Source organism: Ictalurus furcatus, chromosome 9 (genome assembly GCF_023375685.1).
Source record: "Ictalurus furcatus strain D&B chromosome 9, Billie_1.0, whole genome shotgun sequence".
In the NCBI taxonomy this organism is placed as follows: domain Eukaryota; kingdom Metazoa; phylum Chordata; class Actinopteri; order Siluriformes; family Ictaluridae; genus Ictalurus; species Ictalurus furcatus.
Window position 1 is genome coordinate 18,257,894 of NC_071263.1, and position 17,378 is coordinate 18,275,271.

At 40.1% G+C, this 17,378-nt stretch overlaps 3 protein-coding genes across 8 annotated transcripts in view; 2 read left to right on the forward strand and 1 right to left on the reverse strand.

The window, feature by feature from the left end:
* The window catches only part of syne1b (spectrin repeat containing, nuclear envelope 1b), a 72,175-nt gene extending 69,618 nt beyond the window's left edge, over nt 1-2,557 (forward strand). For both annotated transcript variants that reach the window (XM_053633897.1, XM_053633896.1), the window contains 2 exons: nt 160-218; nt 1,647-2,557. In XM_053633897.1, the coding sequence (XP_053489872.1) occupies nt 160-218; nt 1,647-1,893 (306 nt within the window). In that variant the 3' untranslated portion in view covers nt 1,894-2,557. The remainder of the gene's footprint in view (nt 1-159; nt 219-1,646) is intronic.
* Nucleotides 2,558-3,204: 647 nt separating this feature from the next.
* Nucleotides 3,205-9,075, reverse strand: ccdc170 (coiled-coil domain containing 170). 3 transcript variants are annotated; one of them, XM_053633898.1, is made up of 13 exons: nt 8,768-8,862; nt 7,931-8,059; nt 7,718-7,854; nt 7,113-7,245; nt 6,774-7,030; nt 6,533-6,677; nt 6,269-6,454; nt 5,830-6,147; nt 5,484-5,663; nt 5,142-5,315; nt 4,607-4,849; nt 3,714-3,929; nt 3,205-3,596 (listed from the first exon to the last, which is right to left on the reverse strand). In XM_053633898.1, the coding sequence occupies exons 1-13, from the start codon at nt 8,798-8,800 to the stop codon at nt 3,333-3,335; spliced, it is 2,415 nt and encodes an 804-aa protein (XP_053489873.1). In that variant the 5' UTR covers nt 8,801-8,862; the 3' UTR covers nt 3,205-3,332. The 3 variants fall into 3 exon arrangements, with proteins under 3 accessions (XP_053489873.1, XP_053489874.1, XP_053489875.1); XM_053633899.1 differs by lacking the exon at nt 8,768-8,862 and adding an exon at nt 8,438-8,579; XM_053633900.1 differs by lacking the exons at nt 7,718-7,854; nt 7,931-8,059; nt 8,768-8,862 and adding an exon at nt 9,017-9,075.
* rmnd1 (required for meiotic nuclear division 1 homolog) lies at nt 8,771-15,274 on the forward strand. Of its 3 annotated transcripts, none has more exons than XM_053633904.1 (12): nt 8,771-8,842; nt 9,708-10,140; nt 10,314-10,422; nt 10,584-10,659; nt 10,934-10,973; nt 11,123-11,223; nt 11,333-11,439; nt 11,540-11,604; nt 11,902-11,978; nt 12,061-12,181; nt 12,972-13,088; nt 15,043-15,268. In XM_053633904.1, exons 2-12 carry the CDS (start codon nt 9,718-9,720, stop codon nt 15,073-15,075), a joined length of 1,269 nt encoding a protein of 422 aa, XP_053489879.1. In that variant the 5' UTR covers nt 8,771-8,842; nt 9,708-9,717; the 3' UTR covers nt 15,076-15,268. The 3 variants fall into 3 exon arrangements, with proteins under 3 accessions (XP_053489879.1, XP_053489876.1, XP_053489877.1); XM_053633901.1 differs by lacking the exon at nt 8,771-8,842 and adding an exon at nt 8,918-9,377 and having other exon boundaries at nt 15,043-15,274; XM_053633902.1 differs by lacking the exon at nt 8,771-8,842 and adding an exon at nt 8,918-9,538.
* Nucleotides 15,275-17,378: the final 2,104 nt, after the last annotated feature.

The following is a 17,378-nucleotide window of genomic DNA, read 5'->3' on the forward strand; positions in this document are numbered from 1 at the left end:
GTTTTTTGATGAACCAGTTTCTTTGCTTTCAGAGAATTCCTGTCACCCTCTCATTTGAGTTCCTGGTCTTCTCTGGGTTTCTTTCATCAGTAGCTTTATCTTTATTTGCCTGGACTGAAACATTCTTTCTTTCTTTTACCCCCTGTTCATTGCAAACAGAAACGGGGCAAAAGTAGTCTGTCACAGCCTGGACCCTCTGTGAGCAGTCCACACTACAGGTACCTGTCTCCTGGTTTCTAGAACACCTGGAAGATAATGGAACTCAACCCATGGCCTGATTGTAGACATTGTCATCTGCTGGGTTGATCTCAACATTTACTAAACCCTGTGCCTGTGACTAGTGTCAGGCCACTCAGGCCAGTCAGATGACTTTTGTTTATTTAAGTGCCTCACAGAACTTAGCTAAAGGCTCATGTCAGTGGATTCCATCATCTTCTGTGCTTCTAGACACTGCTTAGGCTAGGAGTCTTAGACAGATGACATACAGGAGGACATGCACCAGAGAAATGTACTATACATTTTAATGAGTTTCTTCCAGTATCATCTCAATGTTATATTTTTCTGCTTATAAACTGTGGCTGAAAAATATTATTGACTTGCTGCTGAGCATTTTTTTTTTCATCATCCTTGTAGCCAGCAAGTGTCTGCAATGAACAAAGTCTTGGCAGCAACCTATCTTATTCTCTTCCTCCCTTTCTTGTGTCTCACATCTTCTCAATAACTAATCCACCATTTCCCCCCTTCCTATCTGCCATTTGTGGTTTGATTCTCCCAGTTCTCCATTTGTAGAGAATAGCTTGGCACGTTGGGACATTATAAGCTTTACAGAGTGGCGAAGTCATTAGAGTATAGAACTGGAGATAGGCTCAGGGAGAGTGGCACCTCAAAAGCTGCTCTTGCAAAGCACCATTACGAGTCACAACCAAAATGTAGATTTATAAATGACACAAACTATATAGTCAAGACTTTTCTTTGAACTGTATAACATAAAAAGTGAATACTATGTTCAAAATCTTGATATTCGATAAATACCTTTTCTTTAATATCTGCAAATAGATGTAGAATGATTTATTTAGGATTTCTAACATGATTATAATACTACTAGCTTTAATCTGATACTGTATGGTGTAAATTCTTGCAGTGAAAGCTGATCTTCCAAAAGAAACCTACATGTGGCACTGCAGCTGCTTTCCCAGAACAACTGCTGGACAGCAATCTTTCTTCTTGGCATGCATTGTGATAGATCTAACAGTAACAGAATGTGAAAGACAAACGCTTTTTTTAAATGTCCTTTTTATTGCTAAATAAAAGCCTTGCGTTTTCTTCAGACTTATCCTGTCTTTGTCTGGCTTGAGCAGCTAAACCTTTTTCTGAAAATGCGATGATGTTATTTGGTGATATAGAAAGACAGTAATGTATTCTATCTCAGGGTGCATGATATTTAATCAGGCAAGTATATGTAAATGCAGAGGAAATCCCTGAAAAACACAGGGTATTATGTATGCATTTTATTCAGAAGACCACTTCTGAAGTAGCAAAGGAGATGTAGCAAAGAAGTAGCAAGGCTCTACAGTTAGCCCAGCCTATATAGTAACTGTTGCATTTGAATGTGTCTGCCTGATTTGTTGTGTCCCTTGTGTGAGCAGGTCTCTCAGCGTCGCTGGATCCGATTCCTCCCATTCTGAGGAGGAGGAGTTGCCCTCCTGGTGTAGAACTTTCCTCCGACGAGTCCTTTGGGCCTCGCTGCCTGTGCAGCTGCTATTGCTGCTATTGCTGACCGTGGCCTGTCTGGTGCCTATGTCTGAGGAGGACTACAGTTGCTCCCAGTCTAACAACTTCGCCCACTCCTTCCATCCTATGCTCAGCTACACAAATGGGCCTCCTCCTATGTGAGCTTAGTTTTTACATTAGACAGATTTCAGTAATGAGATCTCAAAAGATTTTACTCTGACTGGGACCACTTGATTAGCATCCAAAGCTGATCATATTTTTGTCTTTGTATAGCTAAATAGAGCTGCTACGTTTACTCATGTCTTGTGTGGATGTTTGGAAAAAAACTCTTTGCACTGAAAATTAATATGCTGTAGGACAGGTGGTTGTTGGTGGTACAGATAGTGCTTCCAAATTACAAAAGGAGAAATATATACACAAATTTATTTTGACTGGACAGCACTGGATTTTAAATGGAAATACTATTGAAGGTATATATTATTATTTAGTTTTGTTTGTTTAATCATGGAAAGTATTGACATTTGATTTAATGCAAAGAATATAAACGGCTTTCCTTATAACGAATGAGTTGTAAAACATTTTAAAGAGCTATATATGGGAACTATTTTTATATGTATTTTTGGCATGTAATCTTTTTGCTTTAAATATTTTGATTTATTGGATTTGTCATTGTTAAAGACTGATTATAATTATAACTAACTTGCTTTAATAATCAAGTCATCATGAATATACAGTATTCTGTGGATCACTAATAATATATTGATCTATGTACAGTTTGCTCAGACTCAAGAGGATTTTGTGTTCAAAATACAGACAGTATACACATAATATGGATTTATGAGTGGATTTTTTTTTTGTAATAATCCAACAACATACAACCAAATATGAAACTATTTTAAGAGTTCCCTTGTTAAGCCTGGTCATAGTAAAACACTGAGTTAGTTTTTAACTATAAAACAAAGAAGTCCTTTGAATCATGTATGACAGGGGTTCCCAAACTTTTCCAGGGCAAGGCCCCCCAAATGGCATTAACATTTGACCGAGGGCCCCCTTTTGCAAGATGTCTTTAAAACACATTAAAAATGCACACTTCTGAATACATCCCCCCTTTTTTTTATTAATAATTACATTTTACATTACATTACATTAGGAATTGATTGTGTGTGTGTGTGTGGTTGTCTGAGAGTGAGAAAGAGAAAACATACTAGTGGGAGGGATGGGCACACCAAATTGTTGAGGCCCCCCGGGTGCCCCCTGGCGGCCCCCACTTTGAAAACCACTGATGTACGATACACAGTAAAATCCCTAGTGTTGAATTAACACCCAGAGTGTTTATTTGAGTCCCATGGACTTATATAAACACTGTAGCGTGTAAATTCAACACTGTGGGTGTTGAATCAACACTGGTGATTTTGCTGTGTATGCAAATATCACAATGGAAGAATAATAATCTTTTATTAAAATAATTGAATCGGCAGAACAATATTTTAATTTATTCATTTACAATGTGCACCACATTTAACCTGGTTAATTACAAGTGTTCTTAAATCATACCTACTGCAACGTGTGGTAAATACTATACATGATTGCTGCATTGCTGCTCAGGTTGAAGTTGTAGTGGGCAATGGAGGCTGCACTGGTACTTCAGGCCCTGGAGAGCCTGCTGTAATGATAGAGCATGAAGGGGCATCTGGAGTCGGTGCCATGTGGTGCTGATGATGTGGCACTACACATTGGTTGGTCAGGGGAAAGTGATAACCTGAATGAATAAGAACCTCCAGCCTCTTGATAACCTCACAGCTGGGAACGGAGGCTGACATGTTCACCCCTAACATCTGAGCGATGACAGTACAGAAATCCATCAGCTGTAACACAAAAAAAGGCAAGCAAGGTCATTTAATAATGAAAGAAGATGGGATACATCTGAGTTCATACAGAATGCAGACTCATTCAGACTATGAGTAATAGTTACTATTCACTACCTTCTTCTCTCTGTGAGCGAGCTCTGCCATGGCACTGGCCTGGCTGTGGAGCAGTCTCTGTGCTTGCTGTAGTTCATCCCTGGCTCTGTGTGCCTCATTCTGGAGCTCCGTCTTCGCTGTTGCAAGTCTCCTCTCCACTTTCACTTTGTTCTTCTCCAGTTTTCCCAGACTTTTAGTCTGTTCTTCAATGGTTCTGTTCTGTTCCATCACTCTGATCTTATTGCACCAAACAAAGCAATGCCTAAGGTATTGTAAGATTTTTCCCCCATTTCCTCTTTAATTTAGTCTTGGCCAATTCCCACCCACCAGTCAGGTCTCCCATACGACAACTACCAAAAGGGGGAGGGTGGTGTGTATCACATGCTTCTTCCGAGACACGTGAAGCCAGCCAACCACATCTTTTTGAACTGCTGCATATGCTTTGTCACAAGGCAGTGTAACACAGTTGGAAGAAAGTGCTATCTACCCTCTTCTGCATACATGAGCTCATAGACACCCATGATTGGTTAGGGTCATTATGATTGACAAGGGAGAATGGCCTGGCCAATTTTGCGCTCTACGACACCCGGCCACAGATGGCCATGGCATCATTGGCATTGGAACTTGCAATCTCTAGATAATGGAATGAATGCTGTTGCCCTACTTGGGAACCCTACTAGAAGATTTTATTTTTTATGTTTATATATGTTAGGACTGAAATTATGTGGCAAAGGATAATTCAGTCTTTTACTTTCACTTGGCACTTAACATATTCAACCTTAAATTATATTTCACAGCAGTATGTCCATTACTATATACACATTTTTAATTCATAGTTATTGATCTCCATTTAAACATGATTAAGACACTCTGCCTCTTCTTGGCATATGAGCCAGAGCTCTCTTCCCCTCTACCTTGAGCTCATTGGTGTGTGAGAGCTGGGCCTTCAGGTCAGTGGTAGAGAGCCGCATGGCATTAAGCTCAGCCTGAAGCCGCTCCACCTTCTTCTGCAGCTTCCTGCTGGCCAGTGTAACATCATCCCTCTCCACAGCCAGTGCTGAACGACTCCTCTTCTCTTCATCCAGCTGGGCCACCTTCCTACGTAGCAGATCCATGTGCAGTTCCTTACTCTCTAAGCGCTGCTTCTGCTCCTTGAACTGAACCCAAAACAGCCGAGAATAGAACACAGTAATAAAGACTGTGTCAAATTAGACAAATCAGTGGAGGAACCTATGTCTCATGGCTCTATAAGATATACTGTATACTGTACAGTATACTGTAATATAGTTGTAAGGTATAGTATAATGCATATAAACACAAATACCTGACATGCATCAGGAAGAAGTATAGAAGCCACATATTCTACATTCTTCATTATTCTTCAGTCACTGTCAATCTTATACCAGCTACAGTTAAATGTTTTTGTAGATGTAACCAACACTTTCAAACCTTTTTCTGAAGATTGTAAACCAGAGTCTTGGTTTCCACTAAAGCTGTTCCCTCCTGTCTCGTCAGTTGTTCTGCACGTATCAGTATGGCCTCAAGTCGCATGTCAAAGCCCAGATCTGTGGTTATGTGCTCAATTCTCATTTTCTCTGAAAGATGCTCCAGAAATTGCAAGTACTGCATGAAAAATAGAAAACCTAACAAATAAGTTCAGTGTAGAACTATTAATCGTCAATTCTATACCTGTATTGAAGTATAAAAAGATAGCCCTGATTTAAATTGGCAAGAAATACAACCACTGAAGTGGAAAGATGCAGAGTGGTGTTAAGAGTGTTGTGCGCTCACTTGTTGTTTGTCATGACTCTGCTCATCTTTGCTCACTCCTGCGGTGAACAGCTCTGACTCCAGTGTTTGCATCTTGTTCTGGAGCTGCTGCTCCCTTTGTTCTGCTGCTCTGCGCAGCTCTGCCTGCCTGCCAAGTTCCTGTAACAGTGCAGCCAGTCTGGACTCCATCTCTGTAACAGACTGTAGCATATGCAAACAGTATTAGCATGTTAATAGAATACCATAGTGAACTGTTTTTATGTAAAAATGGAACCAAAGCCAGACCAGTAAGCCATAAGAAATAATAAAATGTTTTATGTCTGTAATATTTAATATGTATGTTTTTTGTCTGCTGTGTTAACACCACCTCAGTGCTGCTCTTCTCTCTTCTGCAGACTTCTCTGAGTCTCTCCAGAACATGTTCTTCTTTAGGCAGAGAAATGGCAGGCTCATTTCCAAGCATAACTTGCACTTCTTTCAAAAAAGACTCCATGCGACTGTGTAGTGCCTGTGTCTCGTTTTGGCTCTTGAGGAGTCTTTGCTCCAGATCCTGAGAATGTTTCTCATAAGGTCTACACTCGTCCCTAGCAGCAACCAGAGCAAGTTCACTTTCCTGCAGCTTGCTCCTCAGGCTCTTATTGTCTACTTCCAAGCCCTGTTTCTTTAGCAGAATGCAATCAAGTTCCTGAGAGACACAATGCAGTGTAGGAAAACAACATGGATCTGCACATGCCAATAAAAAGCATTTATACGCATCTTAATTGTTACATTTCTGTGAAATGCCAGATAAATGGACAGGACTATACCTGTCTAATAGAGTTCAGCTCACTCGCTCGGATAGCTGAGACTTTCTGTTCATGGTCCACGTCGGCCACTAGTCTTCTAATTGTTTCCCTGCTGGCTTTACTCTCCACGTCATGGGATTTCGCACTTTCCTCTAGTGCACATATCTGTGTCTTCTGTCTATCTCTCTCCATGCAGCACAAGTCCACCTAAAAATTCGAACAAGTTTCAGGGACATGGAGACATTTAAAACTTCATGTTGAACGCAGAGCTCATCATCAACTCACCAAAGAGACAACAGTCTCCAGGGGTTTATCATTCCCAGCCAAATCAACAGACAGCTTGCTGGATAGTCTGGATAAAAAGTCCTCATACTTCCTCTGCAAATCGTTTGCCTCTTGCTTTGTCTTGTTCCATTCTTTAAGATACTCCCTAGAAATAAAACATTCAAACTTTATATACATTTTTCCATGTGTATAAAGGAATGCAGATAGAATTTATCAACAGAGACAAATAACCAAAACTCACTTGGACTGATTCTCCATTTGTAATGCTCTTTCCTTCAAATCTTCATTCTCCTTGGTAAGTGCTTGTAATTTCATATCTGTAATGTTTTTAGAGGAGGCAATCGAGATCATTTCTTGTTCTGTGTTGTGAATGTGTTCCCTGAGGGAATTGATGAGAGATGCCTGTCTGGCCTCAGTCTCTTTGTGCCGGTCACCTGCCTCTCTCAGGTCTTTCACAGTAGTCTCCTGAGAGGAAAGCTTGGACTGACAATCCACCAGCTGATGAGTTAAAACAAAGTTTGCATGAAGGATATGTTTAAATTAGACTTGATCCTTTAACTTAAGCTTTAAGATGTCATACCTTTGAGTGGATAGTTTGATATTTGGCCTGGAGGGCTGCGAGCTCCTCTCGAGCAGACTCTGTGGCCTGTTTGTAGTGGTGCAGGTGCTGCTGCAGTACTGAATCCTCCATTGCAACGATAAAATGTGCTGACCTGTTAATGTTATGAGCACAGAAAAACCTCAGGGTTTCTCTAACTTTTTAACCAGTGACACCATTTTAAGGACTTGAGTAGGTGGACACAATTACATGGGCAGAAGAGGTACTCCAAAATGATGGCTACTGAAATTAAACAAATCCCCTGCGACCCCACAACTCAGGCAACTCCACATCCCCCACATGGGACTATGACCCCAAGGTTGAGCACCACTGGATTAACTCTACATTGAACTTCAACTTGTAAATGCTGTGTATTAAATATAATCTACAATGAAAATATAATCTACAATGAAGAGTTGTTAATCATTTCTGTTGGTTTCAAAAGGAAGTAGCTGGATTTTTCCTTGGATCAACAAATATAGTTATGCAAAATTAGCTATATTATGACGTTATAGCTCAAGTTTCCGTTATTTTTTTTATATATATAACGACAGGAAAACGTTAACCAAGCGCTTTTTTATCCTTACCAACTTTGTGTCTTTTTTCTGTGCACGTTTTCCCCTCTCGACTGTGAATGTCCTGAACAGAAATGCCGCAATGTTTCGCTTTTTGTCCCTAAGCAACACACCAACATTTGGGTCCACCGATAGGGGCGCTGCTGCTCCTGACAACACACGATTATAGAAAATGATACTGGTGTCTCTGCAGAACAACAAAAAGGCGTTGTTCAACCGGTTTACCTGATTTGTTAAAATAACGTTTTTCCCTCTCGACTGTGAATGTCCTGAACAGAAATGCCGCAATGTTTCGCTTTTTGTCCCTAAGCAACACACCAACATTTGGGTCCACCGATAGGGGCGCTGCTGCTCCTGACAACACACGATTATAGAAAATGAGACTGGTGTCTCTGCAGAACAACAAAAAAGCGTTGTCCAACCGCTTTACAAACATACGCAATCAGTGCAAAACGACGTAACGACAGATTACAACCAGAAAAAGTACAATAATGATAAATTAGCCGATATGATTCGTTGAATTGAAAGTTTGCTACTACTGCTGAGGAATTAGCATGGGCTGACCAGGACATTCAATGTTCTCAAAGTTTTCTAAAGGTCCACTTGCAACTTTTTCTAACGTGTTAACGTTTTCTAATGTTTTGCGACTTAAAACGTGGTTGGACAGGATCAGAAACGAGTACTAGTATTTGTTTAATATATACTGAGGTAATGTGTGGTTTAAAAACATACAGGTGCTTCCTAAAACTGATTCTTAACGTGCACTCAGAGGAATCAAGGAGAAAAGAGACAAGTCTGCGTCCGAAATCGCATACTGTGACAGTGCGTACTAATCAGTATGTGTGTGTGTGTGTAGTATGAATACAATCCCGGACATACTACATCCGCCATGTTAGCATTGTCATGTGACCTTCGACGTCATAATAAACACAAACATCTTAAACAAGTTAACAATTCATTCGGGTATTGTTAAACACCAGAGCTCGTCCACACCATGCCCGTTGCAATATGGGATTGTTTGACTCGCGTAGTATCCATCGGTTGCATACTGTAAAAGCTCACCGGGTATTTCTCGCCTACTGAGAATTCGGACATACTTCCCCTCTGCCGTACTGCTTTTCGCCTACTATGTAGTAGGTAATTATGCGGTTTCTGACGCAGCCACAGGTGCTTCCTATGCGGAAGTAATATTTGTTGTAGTGCGTGACGTAGGCCTTTACAATAACTGATTCCAAAAAATGCAAAATTTATCTTTTTGATTACTGTTGGTAAGGTTGTTGAACTCAATGAATGTCATGTTATTGAACTCACTCAAGTCATTTTAAAGAGACGCTTCAGCGACAGAAGGCTTCTATATTTGTCCTCGTTTACTTTTCTTGCACCATTTCCTCGCAAGGAGAAGTGCAGTTTAAGAAATGAGAAGCAACCCATGCATTAAACCTGCACATCTGTGTTTAGGACACAGTCTCTTAGTGGGCGGGGCTTATGAACTTCCACGTGGTGTAACATATTGGGTGACGTAACCAATACAGGAAGTGTCATCTCTATTCATTTGTACAAAACAAACTTTATCTAAAAATGTCAGAGCCTGAATTGTGCACGGAGAAAGTATCTCGTTAGGTCAATTCAGATATGACCGTTACTTATTCTGTCTTCTGCAAGAGCGCACTTGGTATGTACTGAATTGAAGCTTATTTAGTGTATTACTGTACAGAGGAGACTGAAGTTCAGCTAACGCTAGCTAGCTGCCCTGATTGTAATACTGTCAGCTAACGTTACTACATGCTGTTTGTTCTGCAGACCATCACTGTACCCGGTTTTAATGCAAAAAAAGTAAGAGACATAGTTTAACATAAAGTTCGGTAGTTATATAATTATGAAGGACTTTGACAGCTAGCTAGCTGATTACTGTCAAGGTCAGTAGGTTGAAAAACATATAGCGTTAAATGGTACTGATACTGCTAGAAGACTAATGATGCAATCATAATGTTTATTTACACAGGTAGCTAGGTATGCTCGCTAGGTCTCTGACAGCTTTGACATCCTGGAGACTGTATCAGCCTTTGGAGAGGACACTTTACTCCAGATTAGTCTCTGGAAGAGCACTAAGGCTGGAGAAATGTCCAGGCTCAGGGCTCAGCTGCTGTCTACCAAGTGTGCTGTCCTGCAGCGCCTCATCTCACAAACTTCACACACACTGCAAGAACAATCCCACCATCACATTCAGCGATGCCTGGTCTTATGGAATGCGAAGACGCGTTTTTAACCCAAAACATGGCATGGTACTCAAAACATGGAATATACACAGAACATTTCAATCCACCAGTGGAACCACCAAATCTGTGCTGAAGCAAGCGGGCATGCCTGGCAAAAAAACATTAAAGGGACCAAGGACGAAACAGCCGTCCAGAGCCAATCTGCCAGCCCCAGAAGAGGCAAGTTGTTTATTCTGAGCTAGTGGGAATAAATCTAGAGCTAACGTTTAGGAAAACTGTTCTCTATTCCCTCATACCTCTTTCAGATTAAAATGACTAAAATTGTAAAAAATAAATAATAATAATTAAAAGAACTCATTATGCACTGGCTGACCTGATTTTTTTCTTAACAGGATATGATGCAATGTATCGCCTATGCAACTGCTGAACAATACCACCTACCAACTCTCTGCCATGACCTAATAGCTAATGGCTTTTTTGAAATAAGAGACTTGCCCAGAGGTTGGTTGAAGTGTAGCATCACTTGCTTCTTCTATTTTTCCTTTGGATGTTTAACTGTTTTAATGGTAATGCTATAATCAGTGTTTTCACACACATTCATGCATAAACATGACTGATCTGTAAGTTATTTCTTAACATTGTCATTGTCTTTTTATGTTTAGATGCAGCTAATGTTCTGGTGATTGGAACAGAAATGGCATCAAAACCAGATGACTCTGCCATGATGTTTTTCTTCAGGTACGCTGAAATGCATGTTCTCTTCACATCGCCGCTCTTTGCTCATAATTCAGTTCTAAACCAGGGATGTCCAGTCTTACCTGCAAAGGTTTGGTGTAGATTCAGGTTTTCTTTCCAGCCAAGCAGGAGCTACACCCGATTCCACCTGTTTAATTAGTCGATATATGCGGTACGGCTTCTGCTCGGTTGAAATGAACGCCTGCAGACACACCTGCCCTTTGCGGATAAACTTGTCCACTCCTGTTTAACACTAAAAAGAGTTTTTCCTCAATAGGGAAGGCTCAGTGGTTTTCTGGAATGTTGATGTGGAAACTGTGAGTAAAAGCTTTCCGTGTTTCCTGTCTCAGTATGTTTTTTTGGTGTGGTTTAGAATAGATATAACTTCCACACTTGTGAAGTACATCTCAACAGCTCCTTGTTGCTTATGTGCATTTCTGTGTATCCATACAATTTTGATTTACAGTTAAAGAAAGTGATGCGGATATTGGAGCAACATGAGATTCAGCCATATGAAGTGGCTTTGGTCCACTGGGAAAATGAAGAGATCAATTACTCAATAGAAGAGTATGTCATGACGTGTGACTTTTACATACATTCCTCTGTATATCACATATCGTGGCAGTATATTTTTGCAGTGTCTAATGGGACATATGTTTTTTGTTTACTTACTTAGGGGAAATACAAAGCTCCATCGGGGAAACTTCATATTTAATAGCGACATGGACTATGAGCAAGTCCTTCTGGAGAAATTCGCATTTTCTAATGCTCTGTCTCTCTCAGGTGGGCAGGAGATTTATTCCTGCTGTTACACATGTCTTGAAGAATTTTTTCTTCCTAACATTAGCCTTTTATTCATACGTTTAAAATGATTTTATCACAGTTAAGCTGGCGATATGGGAGATCTCTCTGGATAACTTTGTTGAATCTATTCAGCCAATTCCAGAGGTAGCCCCACTTATTTAGTGTACATTTATACATAACAGCATCTGAAACTGCTTGTAACTACATGATGAAATCTGTACCATACATCCATTTGAAGAGAAGCATTAATATATGGAATAGGACAGTTTTTTTTTTTGTTTTTTTTTTTGGAATGTCACGTGTTTTATTTATTATGGAAATAATAAGACACATAGCACATTTAGAATCTGTTGCATAGGAATTATAAATATAAATCATTTAATAAACATAATGCATATTGTACAGTCACATTTCAAAGACACTCATATACTCTCCCAACAGACACTAAAGTCTGGGAAGTCAGTCAAACTGTCCAGGGCAGAGGTCTTGCAGAAAATAGGAGAACTGTTTGCTCTGAGGTGAGAAGTCACCTGTAGAATAACAAAACCTGGATATCAAATTTTCAAAGTTAGTTCATGTTTTAATCATGTCATTTTACAGGCACTGCATTAACCTCAGTTCAGATCTTCTCATCACTCCTGATTTCTACTGGGACAGAGAGGACCTGGAGCAACTGTATGACAAAACATGTCAGTTTCTCAGTATCAACCGTAGGGTCAAGGTAATGATATTAAATAATCCCGTCTGTGTTATCAGTCTTTGGTTTGTACTCAATAAACACACAGAGAAAATCTTATAGCCTTATTCTGTTTCTACTATGTCTTATATAACTATATCAGGAGGACAGAGTGTGATAGTCACCTTCTATTTATCCTCTATAACTTGATATGAACATGAACATTTGTGGCTCAGGTGGTAGAGCGGGTTGTCCACTAATCATAGGGTTGGCGGTTCGATTCCCAGCCCACATGACTCCACATGCCGAAGTGTCCTCGGGCAAGACACTGAACCCCAAGTTGCTCCCGATGGCAAGCTAGCGCCTTGCAACTGCTACCATTGGGGTGTGTGTGTGTGAATGGGTGAATAAGAACCAGTGTAAAGTGCTTTGTAGAACCGCTAAGGTTAAAAAAGCGCTATATAAGTGCAGGCTATTTATTGTTGTATATTTTTGGCCATCTGCATGTTTGGGTAATGAACTGGGGAGGGGTGGGGGGACAGTGTGCCCACTGTAAAATATGGTGATGGATCACTGATGCTTTGTTGGCTGTTTTGAGGCTAGACATCCAGTGGTTGTTGAATTTCACTACATACCAGAATATTTTGGCCCCAAGCCTGGTTGTCTCTGCCAGAAAGTTAGGATATGGCTGTAGATGAATCTTTTAATAGGATAATGACCCCGGACATAACAGCCAAGTCAGCACAGAAATGGTTGTGGCCAATAATTCTGTAGTTGACTGTATGACTTGTATAAAACGGTGGTGGTCCTAATGCATTCCTGTGGTGTTGTGTAGGTTGTGAATGAGAAGCTGCAGCACTGCACTGAACTGACAGACCTGATGAGGAATCACCTTGGTGAAAAGCACAGTCTTCGACTGGAGTGGATGATTGTAATCTTGATCACTATTGAGGTCAGTTCATGTGTCTGCTGCTTTCAGATCCACTGATAAAGCCTGCCTGCCTCTTGAATATCGTGTTAACTCAATAATACAAATGTTTGCAGCATGTCTAGCTATTCTCCTTAATAAATATAACATGAGAATGAAATACTGTCCAAATAGAGAAGGTTACAAACATTTCAATAGTAAATGAAGATGAACAAATCTCAGTTAAAAATCATCTTTGTGAATGCTGTAGGTTTGTATAATAATAACAAATATAATTATAACACATTTAAATCTTAACAACAGAGCTTTTAAAACTAAATTGAAAAACAGTGTAAGTAGAATCATTTAAAGATTGTAGCAAATTTAGATCGCATTAAAGCAGGACAAGTAATACAGCAGTGTAAAACTGTCCACCTTGTTGACCCCATCTTTAGTTTCAGGAAGCCAATTAGTGACATCATTCACTAACAAAAGGCTAATATGTCTTATAGAATGATTTAATACAACCTCAATTCCGAAAAAGTTGGGACAGTATGGAAAATGGTAATAACCTTATCAACTGCATAGTTTTTTGAAGATAAATGTTTATTTTGAAATTGATGCATGCAGCACGTTCCAATTTTAAGGCTCATAGCGATGTGACAAGTTGAAATAAGAAGGTGATGTGAAACAGGTGAGGCAATCATCTAATCATAGTATATAAGGAGCCTCCAAAAAAGGTATAGTCCTTTAAGATCTAGGATTGGTTGAGGCTCATCAATCTGCCAACAGATGCGTCAGCGAATAGCCAACACTGAGAACAACATTCCCCAAATACAAATCGATAGGATTTTGTACATTTCACCTTCTGCATTGCACAATTTTTAAAAGATTCATGGAATCCGGTCAAATCTCGGTGGATAAAGGGCAAGTTCTGAATGCACGTGATCTCCGATCCCTCAGAAGTCACTATCTTGAAAGCCGTCATGAGTCTGTAATGAATATCCTGACATGGGCACGGGAATACTTTGGTAAACCTTTGTAAGTCGACACCATTCGCCGCTGCATCCACAGATGCAAGTTAAGGCTTTACTATGCAAAGCAGAAGTCATACATCAACACTGTCCAGAAACGCCGCAGACTTCTCTGGGCTCTGTCACATCTGAGATGGACAGTAGCACAGTGGAATCGTGTTTTGTGGTCCAACAAGTCAACATTTCAAATAGTTTTTGGACAAAACAGCAGTCGTGTTCTCCGGACCAAAGAGGAAAAGGACCATCCAAGCTGTTATCAGCATCAGCTCCAAAATCCAGTGTCTGTCATGGTATGGGGGTGTGTCAGTGCGCATGGCATGGGTAACTTGCACATCTGTGAGGGAACCGTTTATGCAGAAAGATATGTACACATTTTGGAGCAACATATGCTGCCATCCAGAGCAGGACAACGCCAAACCACATTCTGCCCGGATTACAAGCGCATGGTTGTGTAAGCAGAGAGTGCGGGTGCTAGCATGACCTGCCTGCAGTCCTGACCTGTCTCAGATTGAGGATGTGTGGTGCGTTATGAAGCACAAAACAAGGCAATGAAGGCCCCGTACAGTTGTGCAGCTGAAGAAATGCATAATGGATAAATGGGGGAAAATTCTGCTTGTTAAAATTAACCAACTGGTGTCTTCACTCAGCGCCCAAACGCTTAATAAGTGTTATTGAAAGAAAATGTGATGTTACACAGTGGTAAACATCGACTGTCCCAACTTTTTTGGCATGTGCTGCAGTCAAAAAGATATGAAATGAGTGTATATTTGTTTTTTTGTTGCATTTTCCATACTGTCCCAACTTTTTCAGAATTGGGATTATAATCACAAAATTGCACCCTTATGTGAGGTTTTTATTTATTTATTTATTTTATTAATCACCTGTAGTCCATAAATAAGGAAAAAAGCTGCAACTAAATGCATTCGTTCAAAGCTAAATATTTGTGTCTTTTCTGCAATCTAAAGGTGATGTTTGAACTCGCCCGTGTGGTCTTCTGAGGAGACAGACATCTTAGAGGAGGATGTGACTGCCACAATGAAATCAGCCAAGCATGTTTTAAAAGGTTTCAGTGTTCATACAGCTTAACTGCATCTTTTCTGAACCTCTATTCAGTAGACTGTTGTCAGATGCTTACTATGGTACTGTGTTGTGCTGTAAGTTTTCAATAGATAAATAAAACTCGATGCACAAATCTTTGAAAAGGCTTATTTATTGGCAAAAGAATAACGTAAAGGGAAGGAAAACAATATTATTCTGCTTTTATAATCCTTCTGTTTACACATTTTGCATCAAAGAAACATTATTGTAATAGTGAACTTGTGTGGTTTTTTTTCCTTTAAATAAGTCCAAAATAATGTAAATCCAAAGTGGGGGGGGGGGGGGCAAAGCGTTTCACATCTTTGCACGAGGCTCTATTTCAAACCTTATTCTGCTATTTTAAAATGCAAGTGGACTGAGTGGTTGATTCTAGTAGGTGCATAGCTCAGAGCAGTTTTCAAATTCAGTCACATTTATATGCGTTTTTAAATAAATAAATAAAATAATAAAACTGGAAGAGGCCCGGAAGCCCATTTTCATACCTCATCATACAAAATTGAAATCTTTTAGGCTGCTGTACAAGGAGCCATTTAAGTAAAGGACACCCTGTAACAAGGCTACAAACTCGTTCATTTAGTCACGTGACCTAAAGCATTCCATTTTGTGAAGCCTTATGGATCTATTTAGACCAGCCTGCAGCCTCAGATTAACTGTTCATCTGTCATGAAGCAAAGTCACAAGGGCTTCCCTAATCTAAGCAAAAGCTGGTCTTTGTGGTGGAACTCATCACCATAGCCCCTACTGTGATATACTCTCTTTAGATAGGTCTCGTACTACTCATCGACATTACTTACAGACTTGCTGCCCCAGGAAGACTGCATTGCTACCTGGCTGTCACTGTGCACCTTCTCCAGGTTAACATCGCCCTTCCCAGTGGCATGAGTGTGGTGATCCTCTCCAAACACCTTTCCAGTTAGTACTAATGCCTGGTGCCTCATGACATTGTGGCATACATTATCCTCCACCTCTGGAGCAGGGATGAATGTATGTCACACTGCTTCTGTGAATACTTTTGGTCCCCTGTAAATAGGAACCAATGACCGTTTGGTGAGAAATTGGCCCTTGGCTGTTTTACAGAGTTATTTGTTGCAGATGCCGAGCTACACGTTACGTCATGGTTTTGTGGAAAGGACTCGACATGCATGCATGCATGTACACATAACCAAAAAGATATTCAGGTGATTCTTACAATCCCTGGTGGTTACTGGGGGTTCATACAATTTCATTTAAATATTTAACACAGAGCAATTTATTATGAGCACCTTTACTACTCATTCATGCAATTATCTAATCAGCCAATCAGGTGGCAGTAGTGCAATGCATCAAATCATGCAGATACGAGCCAGCCACCTGTGATCTCAGTGATTTTGACTGTGGCATGATTGTTGGTGCCAAACAGGCTGGTTTGAGTATATCTATACAGTGCTGTGAAAAAGTATTTGCCCCCTTCTGTTTTGTATATATCTCATACTAAATTGTTTCAGAAATTAACACAAAATCTAAGATAAAACAAAGACAATCTGAGTTAACATAAAATAAGTTTTTAATTGATAATGTTATATATTGAAGCCAAAAAGTTATCCACTGCCAACTGGGCCTGTGTGAAAATGTATTTGCCCCTGTAGTTTCTTATTCCCCAAATCTATGAAACTGTATTCATAATGGTTCAGCTGGACTAGACGCAAGCAGGCCTGATTACTGCAAACCCTGTTCAATCAAATCGACACTTAAATACAACTTTTGCAAGAACGTGAAGTTGGTTAAAAGGTCTTACACAGTAACACATTATGCCAAAATTGAAAGAAATTCCAGAAATGATGAGGAAGAAGGTGGTTGATACATCAGTCTGGGAAGGGTTACAAAGCTATTTCAAAGGCTCTGAAGATCCACAGTGAGAGCCATTATATCCAAATGGAAAAACTCGGCACAGTATTGAACCTTCCCAGAAGTCACCGACCTTCCAAAATTCCTCCAAGAGCACAACAACTACGCATCCAGCAAGTCACGAAAAAGCCAAGGACAACATCAAAGGACCTGCAGGCCTCTTACATCAATAAAGGTCACTGTTCATGACTCCACTATCAGAGAGACACTGGGCAAAAATGGCATCCATGGAAGAGTGGCAAGGTGAAAACCACTGCTAACCCAGAAGAACATGAAGGCTCATCTGAATTTTGCCAAAATATATCTTGATGATCCTCAA